The following is a 17,744-nucleotide window of genomic DNA, read 5'->3' on the forward strand; positions in this document are numbered from 1 at the left end:
CTTGTGAATTATCTTACAAATGAGTCATCTAGTGATTTATTTATTTTGTTCGTCAAAAAAATATGTAGAAAAAAAACTTCTTACCTTCCTACCAAAAAAAATTTCTTACCGGATCTATATCCTATATAGGATATAGATCCGGTAAGAAGGAAATCCTATAAGAAGGAAATTTCCCTCAACAAAGGTGATGGCGACGACTGGAAATGTGGAGAGATAAACTAGATTTCGTATTGGAAATCAGCTCTCGCTTCTACTTCATGATGCATTCCCCCACAACAACCAAGGCGTACGGAAATTCGCGGAATTAATCGGTTCCAGAGCTTCTCGGCCAAACGTCGGCATGATAATCCCATACAAAGGGCACCACCGCAATGAAAACTAACTGATCACATACTGAACTAGACCATACTCTTACTTGGCTCTGATAACCCAACTAAGCTATCCACCATCAACACTAGGGCTCACCCCCGACCAGACGATAACGGACAAGTAAACCCTCAACCAGAGCTCTTAACATCCTAGGGTCTAAAGCACAAGCACGCCCTACAGATGCTATCACAACTAAGACTAATACTAGTTGAAGGGAAAAATCCAACAGCTGGCCCTGATCTTGCCGCAAAACAAGAAGATTTAGCAGTTGCATGAAAGTCTGAAACTTAGAGAAATCTGAATGAGAACTGAACCTTAGCACAAAGTCTCCCTGCTGCGAGGCTCCACTCTCCCCCACTTTAAATATGCTAGAAACTGAGAGCTTCATAGTCCTTCGATACCCAGACTAACTCGAACTTTACCACTTGATTCCAACCACTGATATTCTATTACACAGGAGAACCTGAACCCACACAACATTTATAAATCCCAATACACATATAGTCGAGGGAAACGATGGTTAATTCATTCATAACAAGAATCAATTTAACATGGCTAAATAAGATAATTCCATTCAACTGATCATCTAAAAATTACAACTGAACTTCGAATCATAAACAGAAACTATAGATGAATACCAATACCACCATAATTGCTAAATAGAAGAACTGCCAACTCAACTTTCGGTCCTCGGGACCCCGACGGTCCCATGACGACTGTCGGGTAACTGCCACGCTAAGGGTGTCAGATTCAACACCTCACTGAGAAAAGGACAATGAGCTCTGATGTGGCCTTCCTGTCTGCAATGGAAACAAACCCGCGCACTCCACCTGCAGTCTCTACCAAAATGACCCTCCTCGCCACACCTGTGACATACAAAAGATTTGTGCCTCCCTCCAATTGATCCCGAACTCTGGCCAACGGTCCTGAACCACTTTGTTGTAGGTTGGGATTGATCTGGAGCCTGACACTGCTCCCTCTCCTAGGTCTCTATATCAATCTCTCGCCTTCTCGCGACATCTTGAAGCTCAACGAGAGAACCATAGCATTGGGTGGACACGAACTGTCGAATATCCGTCTTGAGCGCCTAAATACCGAATCACCTAAGCCTACTCTAAAGCAACAAACTCAGGACTGAACAAAGCCCTCTTAGTGAACATCTTGGTGATCTTCGTCACCGACTCGGTTGTCTGTCTCAGATCCAGGTAATCCTGGGCCAGTCTCTCCCCCTATACAAGGGGAACATACCTTGTATGGAATATCTCCAAGAACTGCTCCCAAGTCATTGCGAACCTCTACTCAGGAGTATAAGAACTAGTCACCAATCTCCACCACTCCCTTTACCCCAACTTGAGAAGGTTCAGCGCGCACTTGACCTTCTGGTCATCCAAACAAGAACACGTGAAGAAACAACGCTCTACATCAAACATCCATCTCATCGCCTTAATCGGGTCCGAGAGCCCACCAAACTCTGGGGGCTTCATATTATCAAAGTCTCGATACTGGGAAGCTCTCTCTCCACGATCCTTAATGGCAGCAACAATCGTGGTAGCTGCAGCAATGGCAACCTCAGACAATGAAACATAGCGATCATAAAATAGCTCAATCATGGTAGCCTTGACCATCCCGAACAACTCTGGAGTAGCCTCCCTGATCTCCTCGGTCACTTCTGCAGCAATGATCCCACAAATATCCTCCTCACTCAGACCTGCTCTTCCAATGCTTCCATCCCTAATCGTGAACCTCCAATAGCCGCCATACTGAAAAATATACCAATGAAATATCATATATCACAACACAGTGCTCAACACACTAGGCCATTCTCCTATTAGTTCCTTAGCAGCCTCAAAATTCCTCTTGAATCTCATACAGATCCTCTGCTTTCAGTAGTACGGGCACATACTACCTTCCACACCTATACATAGTTGATTTAGAATTCATCCCAAGGTTCTAAGTCACTGCACTAAGCCATTCCTAGGTGTGCTAACACTCACTTCTCCTGCGAGCTACAACTAACTTCCTAGGCACCCATCATAGGATTACCCTCGCTCCTGCACCACTGCTAGCTTTTTTGCATGCTTATTGTACACAATACGGGGTCAGATAGACTGTCGAATAATCAACTCTGCCGTAAATCCACAACCAAAAAAGGAACAGGAAGTAAGGCTAAGTCGATCATTCTAAGGCTATTCAATCCCGGCCATATACAACTAGTCAACATACACGTAGCAATCACACAATCAAAAGCATATATAAGGTAAGTAACTTCCTAAATTAGAAGGCATCCCAGAAATCAGGCATCGCTATCTAATAGTTTCTAAAAGAACCTTATCCCCCAGCATGTTTTTCTAACAATTCATATATCAGCAAAATCAAAACTCAACAAACATAACAATATCGGTATTTTGGGAACCACTCTCCTATTCGGCTCTGGCTAACTGTATACACTACATCTTCCTGAAAAAGCCAAAGTTAAGTCAAGGCCCACATTCCCGATACCAAGCCAACAATCAAACAAGAACATGACAAGAGACTGAGGCAATGTCCTTATCCAAACCCTTTTATTATAAATTATTTCCTTCAAAAACATTTTGCAAAAACTCTCAGATCCTAGTTTAAGACTAGATTCATAGAAGTGTTCCTCCAATTCACTCAAACCAGGACTCTGATACCAACTTGAAACATCCCACTTTCACAACCAAAATTTTTAATTTTTATTACGGTAAAACTTCCCAATTTATAAATCCATTATTAATAAAAACCGTTTATTCCAAATTACATTTATTAAAAATCAGAGTATAATAACAAACGCAAAATGCTCAATGCTGATGATGAGTGTGTACAGTCCCGCCTTCGCCTTCCCATAGCCATCGATGATACCTGAAACAATAAACAACTAGATAAGCATAAGCTTAGTGAGTTTTCCCCAAAATACCACACATAACCAAACAGATAAACGAGCAACGGGCCCAATCAGTCATCGGGATGGAATGCCCAACTATATCGGGTTTGTTGTCCTTACCACCTCTATCCAACCGCTCATCCTAAGCCTTCGTGCCTACGGCTAACAACCGGCCCGCACCAGTTATCTTGGCCTTCAGCACAAATAGGACCACCTCAACCCAACCAAACACAACATGTCGACATGTAACCAATCAAGGTTCAAGTAGGCACATAATATGGGCAAACATCAATCATACATCTCACTATTGCCTACTAGTCCTCTCACAACATACAATCTCGCTACTAGCTAAACTCCATGAGATGTATAACCATAAGTAACCAGAGGTGAGATAGCCATCCGAACAGATGATCCTACTCTAGAGCCACAACCAAACAAGGAACATGCAAGAAATCCTAAATCAAGAGTTCTCAGGTTATCCTACATGACCAGAGATAGTCCCTAAGGCACTCCACCAGATGATAACCAGCAACCACATATAACATACAGTTCTACAATTTACTACAGCAACGCAACATACTCGATACCAAGATAAAGGTCTAACAGATCACCACAAAATAATAGCATATTCGATACCAGGATACCTATCTAATAGATCACTATAGCATAAATACTAAATATCAACAATCCAAGGAATGCATGACCGTATATAATCAGAGGTGAGATAGACACCTGGATAAGTGATCCTACTCTAGAACTCAACCAAACAAGGAACAGATAAAAGAGCCTAGATCAAGAGTCCTCATTCTATCTTACATGACTACATACAGTCCCTAGACAAATAATCAAAACTAGTGGGCCGGAATTGGTGCCTTCGACCCACGGGTATAGCGAGGCGAAACTCACCTCGATATGCGCGTAGGTCACCACTGTAGTAATGAATAACTCTACCAGATTCAACTCACTTCCAATCACATACAAAAAGATACTTGAGTCAATCCCCAACCATAGGTCACAGTCACTTGCAACAGTGACTACTTCACATGAAATGACGATTAGGGTTCCATATAAAATGATGATTAGGGTTAAGTAAGGACACTTAACCCATTAAGGACCTAACCAAATAACAGTAGGATTGATTAAGGTTTGACCTAGTCATTCTCGTGTATAATAATAATTCAAGCAATAGTTCAAATACGCGCCCCGATCATTGTCCAAAATAGGGCTTCCCGATTCTAGGGTTTCCCACATAAAATCATAACTAGGGATAGTGTTCCACACTTAACCCCTTAAGGACATAATTAATTATGTTAAATACTGCATTAAGTTAATCGTAGGGCATTATCGATTACAACTTACAGTCCAATTCACAGTTCAACGTGGGTCCCGACAAAACTCCAAATTAGGGTTTTCTTAACATTAGGGCTTTCTAAACCCAAATTGGGGTTTCCAACCCAAACAAGTGCCACTCGGTCTAAGGTTAGATTCTTAGGTCATTTAGTGTTTAGTAAGTCGGACACCACCCACTGCCACCTCGGGCAGTGGTGGTTGGCGGCGCTCCATGGCGGCAGCCACCCACTCGCGGCTGTGGTTGCGGTTTCGATTTAGAATCCGACCAAATTACTCTCACTACAACAACCACATAGAAAACACACATACACACAATATTACACGCACATAGCCACCTCACATGGTAGCTAGTAGTGGCAGGAATTGGCAGAAAGGCAGCAGCCACCATGGTTGGTTGCTATAGTGGTCTTCTTTGTTTTTTCCGGCCAACAAACACACATGCCATGCCTCACAAACTCGCCACAATAATACATACACACACGTGAAACACCAACACAACCGCAACCATGCTCTTGGAGGAGGACGACGACTGGAGGTTGCCGTATGGAGCGGCGGCAGTGGCGACGACGTAGCATAAAAAGGATACAGAGAAGATGAGGGGTTTTGCGCCTTTACCAGAGAATGGCAGTAGCGGCCACGAGCTTCGTTCTTCCGACTTCCCTAACTATCACGTCGTCAGGCTCGTCGATCCTCATCTTCGTCGGCAGTCGGAGCGACGGTGATTGCTCGGTGTTTCAAGGCAGTGACAAAAGTGATGGCGGCGGCTGGAGATGTGGAGAGATAAGGTGGCGACTGCAAAAAATATAGGGGATAGGGTTTGGGGGCGTATAAGAGACGAGAGGCATGGGAGGGGGTGTCAGGTTTTAGTCTCGCCACCATCTTTCAAACTTATATCCGTTTTTTCTACTTTTAGCCCCCCTGCCACAAACATTTTCAGATTAAGTCCGTAAATTACCAAACAACCCCCAGCTTCCATAATTCTATTTACAACTAGTCCGAAAGTTACACTTTAACTCCCGATTTCCAGAATTTATAACATTGAACTCCTTGAGGCTAACACTCTGATAAATTATTACGGATTTAGGGCTAAAATAAAAATATATAAATACATCTCGGGGTTTAAGAGTTTATTATTTATTTATTTATTTTATTTATTTTAAACGGGATGTTACAGAAATAATAATAATAATAACAATAATAATAATAATAATAATAATAATAATAATAAAATCTGCATGTTAGATATTAAGTATAATCTTTCAGGAAGGACTCAAACAAACCTTCCTTGCCTAGTAATTGAGTTGTTGGCTTTGTGTGGAGTAGATCCGGGTTCGAAACCCGCAAACTCCATTTCTCGTCCAAGCCATGCTTTTTTCACTTAATTAAAGCTTCGCTGACGTGTCTAGCCCACATCAGCTCCGACTCAACAAAATTGCCCCATCAGTTAAGGTGTGACCGACCATTAAAGGTAAAATCCAGATTTGGGGTAAAATTGAACCAAATTTCCGGTATGTTTGAGCTTTAACACACCATAAAACGAATTTAGGATATAACCGGATATTTTGAGTAAAATCGGGGGCTTTCATATCAATAATCCTTTATTGTAACGATTAAATATTTATATGAAATGTATTATACAAAATTCATTATATCATATATATGTGTGTGTGCGTGTGTGTGCGTGTGTGTGTGTGTCTATATATATATATATATATATATATATATATATATATATATATATATATATATATATATATATATATATATAATTTTGTCTATATGGTTGATAATGTTTAACTAACGAAAAAAATATGTATCAACAGATCAAATGGGTCTTTTGTAATACCTGTTTTATGTATGAGATAAAATTTAATTCTAAACCTGCACTTTGGGTAGCCACGACATGACAGTACCTCTCTGATCGCAGGATTTTAATGACCGTTACGGCGTGGTAGCCACTTTTGGAGAAAATCTTAATTCTTGGGCCTTGGGCCTTATTTAAAGGACATTATGGCTAGGGTTTTGTGATCATTCAGCCTCCATCGCCCTCAAGCTTCAGAAACCCTAACCCTAATTCCTCCGTGTGAGTTACGAATCCATTTTGGTGAATTTGATTGATTTTGAAGGAAAAAGAGGCATTGGAAAGGATTGTGGTTCTTCTTGGCTGGAGTGAAGATCACTAATGGGCATCTTTGGACCTTTGTAAGTGGCCAAACTCCTTGCTTTATGCTTCTATTATGATAAATATAAGGTTTTGTCCTATTTTTTTCTTGTATGGCCTAGTTGGAATGCAAGGATTCCATAAACTTGGCAAGTTTATGGATCCTAGAGGTCCCTTTGAGATCATATGTTGTAGATCTAATGGTCCATGGTGTATGTTATACTATGCATGAGTTTGAAGCCCCTTTATCACTCTTGTTGACATAAAATGAAGGAGACATGCATGTCCATAAAGCAACCAACTTTATGGCTCTTGGGGTAAGTGAAAACCCTTCTGGAAAGTATGGGCTTGTGTCTTTTGTGATTAAGAACTTAATGGTTGAGTTATACTTCTTGATAACCTTTAGAACCTAGGTTTAGAGATATTGTCTTAATGGAGTATTTTAAAGGATAAAGGTTGAAACTTTATCCATCAAAGAATTGGAAAGAAGTAAATATGGGTTTTTAAGCCCTTGACTTCTTTGACTTGGATCCAAATCGGGTTTAGACCCATGGGCCACGACGTAGAGGTCAACAAAAATTGACTTTGACTTTGACTGTTGACTCTTTGACTTGAGTAGACTTTTAGTCAAATCTTAGTTTTTGGAAGGTGGGCTAAGGTTTTATCTTGTATGACTGTCTAGTTCGGGTATAGAAACTATATTTCGGTAGTGAGAGCAGTAGCAATTGATCATCGTCTGAGAAGTGAGTCTCTTCACTGTACTTATAGGTGGAAGGCACCAATGCCGACCCAAATGGATTATGTTTGTAGGATGCTAGTTGTCTTTGTGACTCTTGCATGTGTTTGTATGTATGTCGTGCGGGGACCATTATGTAATACCGGGGGGCCCGATGTCGGGCGAGACCTGATGAATATCAGGCGGGGCTGATGAATACCGGACGACACCCGATGAAAGTCGGACGGGGCCCAATACATGTATGGTATGTGGTATTTTGTGGAAATAACTATTCTTTGTGCTTACAGTTTATGTTTATGTTTATGTTTTAGGTACTTCCGGTTCCAAAGGAAATAGCTCGACATGATTGCATCGCATCCACCGGTGTTCCATATTTTATGACATTGTTTTGTACTCTGATAATTATTTGATATTTTTATATACATTGATAGGCTTTTGAAGTGAAGGAATGGTTGTTTTGGTTGACTTAAAACAAAAAAAATTTACTTAGTATTTTTGGGACATTACAAGTTGGTATCAGAGCCTTGGTTTGAGGGATTTGGATACACCCTCAGTTGTGTTTGGTCTCAAAATGAGGAATTGGTAAAATTTGAAAAGAAAATGACTTCCAAAAAGAGTTTATATAAAAGAAAAGGGGTGCAATGCATGCAATTATCCGAGCTCAACTAATTATTTCCCTAAATACCCATATATGTTCAGTTGTTTCAGTATGTATATATGTCAATAGCATGCTAGATTAGGGCTAAGGATTTACTCAAGATTGCATGATAGAATGCTAGGAGAGATGCCTTTATATGCATGTTGGTTGAGCTTTTAGAACTACATGCTAGTATGGATTTCAGATGTTGGATAGAATGACCTGATTAGGTTATGCACTGGTTTAGATTACTCGATGCTCGAATGTTGCTTGCTTTGTGCTTTGTGGGACTCATATTGATGTGAGTTAAATATTACATGAATATGTTAAATAACATGTTGCAAAGGTTAAATAATCTCAAAGTGATTGATTTGGCCCTATTGCACAACTCTCGTCTGAGTCTAACCATTGTAGGGTTGAGTCTTTTAGTTGAAGGATTATCTAAGCTTTGTTTCATGTAATTGTATTCATGAAGTAGTTGGTTGACATTAGTAGGAGTCTTTAAACAACTGATGGCAGGGTGAGGTGAGGATCCTATGAGAAGGTGACTTAGAGGATTCGAGATAATTCTTGAGGAAAGTATGGATAGGTGCGGAAGGTAGTATTGGGCCCGTACTACTGAAAGCACAGGATTTGTAATCGAATCAAGGAAAGTCACGAAGATTCTAGGAAGCCTGTAGAATGAGGATTATTGGGTTATGTTCTGAGCATTTATTGGATTTTTTTAGTATGGTGATGAGCACTCGTGGATGAGGTTTCGGTTTCAGTTCAGGTGCAGGCTCTGGTGCAGAGCCAATTGATGAGGGGATGTATGAGTTCATCACTTCATGTACCGACATAACTACATATCAGCCTCCTATGGTTTGTGGGAGGAATTCCAGGGTTCTGAGTTCATGTTGGATTGAAGATATGGAGGGTGTTTTCCGTACGATCCCGATCCCATAGAAGCCAAGGTTCGATTTGCTTTGGATCTTTTGCGTCATGCATCAAAGAGTTGTTGGGATTTGATTGCGCAGTCTATTATGATTACTAAGTTGGAGACTATGTTATGGGATAAGTTTACAGCCCGTTTCAGGAGAGATATTTGTTGGGTTCGTAGTGCGTGTCGGCAGAGGGCTCAGCCAAGAAGCCTAAGATCTTCGATTCACGAGATATAGGCTAGCAGGACCAGGGCCGTTGTGCCAAGTGTGGAAGGCCATACGAGGGGACTTCTGTGAGAAGGGAGTGGGTTGCTTCGGTTGCAGCTAGTCTGGTCATCTCACCAGGGAGTGTCCTAAGGAACCGAGGTCAATTTGTTTTCACTGGACCGAACTAGGCCACAAGGAGGATGAATGTTCGAGAATGACGGCTACATCACGTGGGCATCCGATCCAGCTACACTGAGAATAACCGATGGCTGTGAGGGCCGAATGGAGGTTTCGGTGATGAGGAGCTGAGCTTTTTAGTTGATGGCAGAGGAGACCCAAGTTTTGCCTGATGTCGCTGCTGGTACGTATCGTATTCTTTCCTTCTTGCTTTTATTACCCATGATTATGTGATTATATGTGAGAGGAATAATATTCGAGGTGCTTAAGAATTCACCTAAGGTTCATGTTTTCTTTGTGATTGTCTGGTTATTATCATTTGAGGGATTATCGTATGCCATTTTTGCATACCGAGGTCCATGTTTGGAGGGTATTTGGATGAATCGGTTTCAGACATCGACGTGGGAGACGTCGACCAATGGTAGAGTAAGTCCTAAGTGAAGGAAACCTAAGTGTTTTCCTTGAAAGTATTTGATTTTGATGGTTCGAGGAAGTTGCAGTGTAAGTCTACTGGACTTTTGGTATTCAAGATTAAAAAGATTCTTCATGTTTGTAAAACATAAGGGATTAGTCAGAACGCGGGTTCAGGGTGAGCTACTATGAGATTCATGCTTTCAGTGATGTGCGTGTAATCCTCACATCAGAAGCTGTTAGGTGAATATCTCGTAGTAGATGATTGTCCCTTTTGAGACAATGAAGATCGAGTGAATAGGTGTTGGTGCCGCTCAGGTTAGATGTCTGATGTAGGGTTGGTTAGCTCGTTGATTCGATTGTTATTGTTAGTAGGGTGGGAGTTGTGGGGACCTACCAACTTTGGGGTATGGATGATGCATATTCACATGAACCCGTTCAGCTGTTGGGATTGCTCGAAGGCATTCGAGTTGTATCATTTGTTGATACTTTGGGTACGTTGATCTTTTAGTAAGTATAGAGCAACAGACATTTGAATTGCGAGTTAGGGTGTCGGAACAGCGTTATTCGGTTCAGTGAGCTTCGTTGATAAGTTGTGATTATAAAGGATCTGTTCGGTTACTTACGACTGGGATAATGCTTTAAGTTGAGAAGGTTTATGGTTGGGTTGCTTATTGATATAAGTTGTGGTCACAAGTAGGAATCTTGGATTTCTTTCGCTTTGGATAGCAGTCATGTAGTAAAACCTTTTGGAAATTGTTCGAGGAATCTGGTTTCTCTTATGACCGGTAATGGCAGGTGCGGTTTTCAAGGATCAAATGGGTAACGTTGTGGGATGACTAGGAAGTTCAAATGGTTGTGAATATTGTTAGAGTGTAACTGAATCCAAGTGGGGGAGAAACACTTGGGAATTAATGGAAATATTTCTAAGTGCAGGTCAATATGGATCATCATAAACAAAAGCAAATGTATAGCCAATTCTGTTTGTATTACGGGCTGAGGGTTATGCAAGGGACAATGTTCAATGTTTGGTTGTGATCTGGGAATCATATAATGACGTTCAGATTATCTTGTTCGAGGTCATGGAGCATCAGTAGTGGCGCATGATGGATATGTGACTAGGTTCAGATTGAGGGTTATGTTAGAGCCTCTCAGTCTGTTCTTGTGCGATAAAGGCTTTGGGGTTCGAAGAATGTCCCGAACACCTAATTAGGGTATATCCAGATGAGGTTTCGACTCATGTTGATTATAGTTTGGTATGGTAGATGGATGGCAATACCATGGGCTAGGCCCATGGCTATTGTGGAAGAATTTTATAAGTTTATGATGAGAGTTGTAGCATTCACTAGGATGATTTAGACCATCGCAGGAGTGGTTGTTGGATTGTAGGAGGATCACAACGCACAAATGGGTCAAGTCGGACCGTTATTGTTGGTTGACAACTCCTTGTTGGGAATGAGGATTTTTGGAGATGTAACGGTGTTTTAGGCTTGTATAGCTCTCAGTTAGGTGAGACCAGTGGGCGAGGACCATTTAGTTATGTCAGGACAGGTGAGACTCATGGGCGAGGCCCATTTGGTTATGATAGTATGGCTGAGACCCATGGGTAACGCCCGATTTCTTTAGGTTAACGTTGGTGAGCAGACCACCCAGACATTCGAAGATATGCTCAGGGTATGAGGTGTCGATCATAAGTCTCCGTATCAGTGTTGGAGTGATGACAAGATCTTTGTGACCTGCAATATTAAGTGTTCTAACAGATTAGATGGCATCATGGGGTTTCATGAAGCAGTAAGTGCATGACTCATGAGGGTGGGACTCGGTAGTAACTGGCTTAGTTAAGGTGTCGGATCACGTTTAGAGTAGGGAAACTTTGTGGTCTATGGATTGGAACCGTGAGGTAAATAGGCTAGGGTAACCTTTATCATCTAGATTCTGGGTCGGAGTCTCGTGGTGCGACCAAGCATGAGATTGACAGTCTCAACAGACGGTTGGGGATTCTGCATCACAGTTTAGTAGAAGGTCAACATGGAATCAGAAAATTTCGGATAGATCGAATATGCAAACCATTGGTTATCAGGATGTAAGTTATGTATTGGTTTGGGACCTATGGGTGAGACTCACATTGAGATTCACCTTTGCTTTCAAATGAAAGGTTTCAGCAGTGATGAAGAGTCAGACGTTCTGCTTTTCCGATTATCAGCAAGATAATATAGGGACGGAAGGTTTTTGTTCGGTTCGAGTTATGAATTGGAGTCTTTACGGATGCGGGATAAGGTGTTTTTGTCTGTTGGGAAGTCAATCACTGTTAGGGTTTTCAGTTTTCGAGCAGAGCAGTTGGGTTTTCCTTCCTTGGCCGAGGACAAAATGATAAGGTTCATTCTTTGTTAGGATAAATGATTTCTTCTAAGAATGGGCTTTGATAGCAGTATTCGAAGAGGGTGACTGGTGTGGAGGACGTAAGAAATGATTTTGAGGACGAAATCTAAAAGTGGGGGAGAGTTGTAACACCCGTTTTAGGTATGAGATAAAATTTAATTCTAAAACTTCACTTTGGGTAGCCACGGTGTGGTGGAGCTTCACCACGACGTGACAATACCTCTTTGATCGCAGGATTTTAATGACTGCCACGACGTGGCAAAGGGTTACCACAACGTGACAGCTGCTTTCGGAGAAAACCCTAATTCTTGGGCCTTGGGACCTATTTAAAGGACATTATGGATATGGTTTTGTGATCATTCAGCCTCCATCACCCTCAAGCTTCAAAAACCCTAACCCAAGTTCCTCCTTGTGAGATATGAGTCCATTTTGGTGATTTTAACTGATTTTGAAGGAAGAATAGGCATTGAAAAGGATTGTGGTACTTCTTATTTGGAGTGAATATCACTTTTTGGCATCTTTGGAACTTTGTAAGTGTCCAAGCGGCTTGCTTTATGCTTCTATGATGATAGATCTAAGGTTTTGTCCCATTTTCTTCTTGTGTGGCCTAGTTGGAATGGAAGGACTCCATAAAGTAGGCAACTTTATAGATCCTAGAGGGCCATTTTAAATAATATGTTGTAGATATGATGTTCCATGGTGTATGTTATCCTACACATGGTTGTAGAACTCGCTACTCGGTACCTGTTCGGCCGACCACTGAGTAGCGAGTACTCGGGAGTAATCAAGAGTACTTGGGAGTACTCAAATTCAGTAATTCATCTAGAATATATTTAGGGAAATTATATAAGTCAAAATCATAAGTTAAAACCATTTGTTGGTTGAAATATATAACAAAATTAGATACATGTGAATACACAAAAACTGAAAACACACAATGGTCTCACTTCGTGAATAATTACTGAAAATTTAAGATATATATGTAGTAATAATCACATGTGTGTGTGTGTTAAATAATAAATCATTAAGTATATATTAATCACCGAGCTGGCCAAGTTTTACAACACTGCTCACTTCAGTAAGGGGCCGATCGGGGAGTACTCGGATTTTGTAACTCGCCTCAGTAAGGGGCCGAGTAGGGAGTACTCGGCCGAGTAATCGACCAACTCGGAGAGTTTTACAACATTGATCCTATGCATGAGTTTGAAGCCTCTTTATCACTCTTGTTGACCTAAATGGAGGGGACATGCATTGGACATGCATGTCCATAAAGCAACCAACTTTATGGCTCTTGGGTAAAGGAAAACCCTTCTGGAAATTGTGGGCTTGTGTCTTTTGTGATTAAGGACTTAATGTTTGAGTATTACTTCTCGATGACCTTTAGAACCTAGGTTTAGAGATCTTGTCTTAATGGAGTGTTTAAATGGATAAAGTTCGAAACTTTATCCATCAAGGCAGTGGGAAGAAGTAGATCTGGGTTTTTGAGCCCTTGAAATGAGTTAAAAGCAAATTAACTCGAATAATCCATTCAGACTGGTCCCCTCGGCGTGGCACTAGACCGCCACGACATGGCGACTAGAGATCAGTCAACTGTTTTGTCGTTTTGTGCCCACGGCGTGGCCAAAGGAAAGCCACGACGTGGAGGGGTGCTGATGCCATTTTGACTTATTTGACTTGGATCCAGATCGGGTTTAGACTTGTGGGCCACGATGTGGAGGTCAACAAAATTTACTTTGTCTTTGACCATTGACTCTTTGACCTAAGTTGACTTTTGGTCACCTCTTAGTTTTTGGAAGGTGGGCTAAGGGTTTATCTTGTGTGAATGTCTAGGTGGGGTATAACACCTGTATTTCAGCAGTGAGAGCAGTAGCAGTTGATCATCGTCTTAGAGGTGAGTCTCTTCACTGTACTTGTGTGTTGAAGGCACAAATTATGGTCCAAATGGATTATGTCTATAGGATGCTAGCTGTCTTTGTGACTTTTGCATGTGTTTGTATGTATGTCAGGCGGGACCTAATGAATACCGGGCGGGGGCTGATACATGTATGGTATGTGGTTTTTTGGGGAACTAACTAACATTTGTGCTTACGATTTATGTTTATGTTTCAGCTACTTCCGATTCTAAAAGGAATAGCTCGACGTGATTGCATCGCATCCACCGATGTTCTGCATTTTATGACATTGTTTTGTACTCTGATAATTATTTGATACTTTTCTATATTTTGATGGGCTTTTGGAAAGAATGAATGATTGTTTTGGTTGACTTAAAACAAAAAATTTTATTTAGTAGTTTTGGTAGCACTACATTTTTACGGCCTAAACTTTACATCAACTCCTAAGAATCCATCACCGAATCTATGATGCATCATTTTACATCAACCCAATAATCAAATATATTGTATATTACATTTAAAGAAAAAAACATTGAATTGGGAATTAATCTCTCATTCATCGAACAAAGATCACTCACTTACGGGTACATAACGTAGAAACTTGAAAAATAATAGTCTCACCGAGTCAAAAGTCAACACTTTGCGTATCATATGAAGTCAAAGTCAACACTTTGGAAGGTCAGAAGGTGGTGGAGGCAACTTCTGGTTCGGAAGCTTCCCATCCATGACTGCCCACGCCATTCTCAGCCCCCAACTCAGGTGAATCTCAATATGACAATGCATAAACCACACTCCTGGATTATCAGCTCGGAATCGCACAGCCACCCATCCGGCGGAGGGCACGCCAACGGTGTTTCTTTCAACAGGATCAACAAGGTTAAAGTTGGCCGGATCTGTTGTAGAATTGTAATTTCCGGTGCCTTGACCAACCACATAGAAGTTAAAGCCGTGAAGATGAAGAGGATGGTTTTCTGCACCGAAAATGTTGGTGCCTTGCATCACCAGCTCCACTGTGGTATTGTATGGAAGCACCACCGCTTTTGTGCCATGGGAAACCATGGTGTTGTTTGGTGGGGTACCCGAGTAATTGAATGGACTCAAAGGGGTAGAAGGGAAATCGGTGGTGAAAACTCCGTTGGATTTTCCGAAGTACCTGGCTTGAAGAAGTGCGATTGTTGGTGAGGTGAAGGAAATGTTGTTAATGGAGGCTGCAAATTTGGTCCCATTCGGCCCTTGACATGTTTGATTCTTCGGGCACCGGTCGCTTCCGAGTCCAACGGCAAAAAAGTAGCGATTTTGAACAGTCTGTGGGACGTTCACCGGGAACTGTGAATTACCCAAACTACGAAATTTATTAGTCCAGTTAGCCACATGGGCAGTGGCATTGATAGCCGGTAGTGTAGGTAGGGGAAGGCCTTTGATGGAAGTATTGGAAGATGACGACATGGTATCACTCATGTACTCAAGAACTCCGGTAACGGTTGTATTGTCAAAAGTTCTGGCAGCTGCTGTGGAATATGGTCTTGCAGCCATCATGAATTTGGCATTTGAGGTAAGGTTTTTCGTCTTGAAGAGAACATTGCTCGTTTGACCCGGCGTGATGAAGATTGTATCCGTTTCAAATGGCTTCACATAACTCGCATCAGCATCAACAACTGTAAAAGTATGGTTTGCAATCTTGAAAAAGAGTTCATCATTGAGGGCAACATTGATGATACGAAGGAGATATGTCTTTCCAGGCTTCACCTTAAGCCGAAACGTTTCTGCATGTGGATTAGTTAACATTATTCACTCACAAAATCAAGAAGAGAGTAAAAAGATATAAATGTCTTATATAACGATCTTTAATAATTATGTACCCTTTGGTGAAGAACAATTGTTATATAATGGTCCAGGTAGCCCGTTAATGGTATAAGCATCAGAATTATTCGGGCCAGCTCCTGTTTGAAGGGCTTGATTGATCACAGCCTCAGTATCATTGTTCCACCATTCTCCTATTAATCAAAACTACTTAGTTTAGAACAAAATATGATCATTAATTACTATAACTTCAAGAATAAGAGGCATGATAAATTACCAAATATAATAGGGACTTCCTTGTAAGGCTTCACAAAAGGGTAGGAAGTGTTGCGTCTAGGGAGAATGACAATTGGGCCATAAAGGGTTGATCTAATCCATGAAACATGGGCGTGATACCAAAGTGTTCCTGTTTGCCCGATAATGGTGAAGTTGTAGACATACGATTGGCCAGTTTGAATCGGACACTGTGTTATGTATGCTGGCCCATCAGCCCATCCGCTCCGAAGTTGCCGAATTCCATGCCTACCCTCATCAAACAACCCATTGATATTAACACCACAAACACATTCAAGGGTATATTCGACACTCATGACATTGAATTCAAGAAAAAGTTAAATACATACCAATGGATAGTGATATTGTTGGAAACATGATTCACCACTTTAATCACCAATCGGTCGCCTTCCCGAGCAATAATCCTTGGTCCCGGGAATTTACCATTGACAGTTATTATGCTTTTGCTTTGACACAACCTCGTCACATTATGCATCCGTATCTGAAATCATGCATAGAATTCAAATAAAACACATGTAATAACTTAAAATCTGTAGCAAACACCAAACTTACGTTAAACTTATAGTGCCGAGTGACACCGGTTGAACCATGTTTTGCTGATGCAAGATGAGGGTACAAACAAAGACAGAATGTGAGAAAGACAAAAGCAGGCAAGAAAGTTGATGGTAGAGCCATGTTGCTGGTTGTGATTAGTGCGTTTAAGTTTGTTGGTAATTCGAATGATGGAGGACAATGGTTTATGTAGGGATGAATGTATGTATGTATAATTGTGAAGAACACATATTTACCTACTGCATGTGGCCCAAGTATACCGTGGAGTGGTGTTGAAGTGAATTTATCTGATTTTGACTTATATTCTAGAGTTGTCAACTCCTGTAATCTAGTATGACTATGTTACCCTTGTTTAATTACCACTTTACAAATGCATATTTCAAAATTCAAACCTTTCCCGTTTTGCAATATCCTTTTTGGGTGTCCATTGTAATATATATGTGAGGTAGGTTAAGAGGTCCAAACGTAATATTTTTTTAGTGAATACAAAACCTGATCCTTACAATGTTAATGTCGTATGTTTTCTGGCTCTTGCTAATCTTAGTATAATTTGGAAATAAAAATATAATGAAACAAGTAAGTAAAACAATTTGTTTGTATTAAAAATGGATGGCATTTTGGGAAAGGGATATATTTGTGGATATGGCATAAAACATAAACTATAATATTTGGAGTTGAAGGGTTAATCTTGTAAATGAAGATAATAAAAAATGGTTAGAAGTGTTAACCAATCAAATATTATTTTTGTTTGTCTAATGATGAAGGTCGAGAGTGTTTGTGGGGTTATAGTACTGGTTAGGTTGTGATGGCATAGATTCGACCGAATAGGAGCCTTAACAACTTCCATTTGGTGTAAAGAATTATATTTCTTTTATAACTAAAAGAACGTAATCATCTTTGAAACTTGATACGACTAAACTAAAAAGGTAAATTTGATAATATTTTGTATTTAAATAT

General features: G+C 40.7%; 1 protein-coding gene across 1 annotated transcript; it reads right to left on the bottom strand.

Moving 5' to 3' along the window:
• Positions 1-14,617: 14,617 nt before the first annotated feature.
• Positions 14,618-16,932, bottom strand: LOC145137289 (laccase-2-like). The gene is made up of 5 exons (XM_079071429.1): positions 16,788-16,932; positions 16,565-16,716; positions 16,219-16,463; positions 16,001-16,135; positions 14,618-15,904 (listed from the first exon to the last, which is right to left on the bottom strand). Exons 1-5 carry the CDS (start codon positions 16,908-16,910, stop codon positions 14,805-14,807), a joined length of 1,755 nt encoding a protein of 584 aa, XP_078927555.1. The 5' UTR covers positions 16,911-16,932; the 3' UTR covers positions 14,618-14,804.
• Between the last annotated feature and the right edge of the window lie 812 nt (positions 16,933-17,744).

The sequence above is a fragment of the Lactuca virosa genome, chromosome 9 (genome assembly GCF_052849685.1).
Source record: "Lactuca virosa cultivar CGN04683 chromosome 9, Lactuca_virosa_CGN04683_v6, whole genome shotgun sequence".
NCBI lineage: Eukaryota > Viridiplantae > Streptophyta > Magnoliopsida > Asterales > Asteraceae > Lactuca > Lactuca virosa.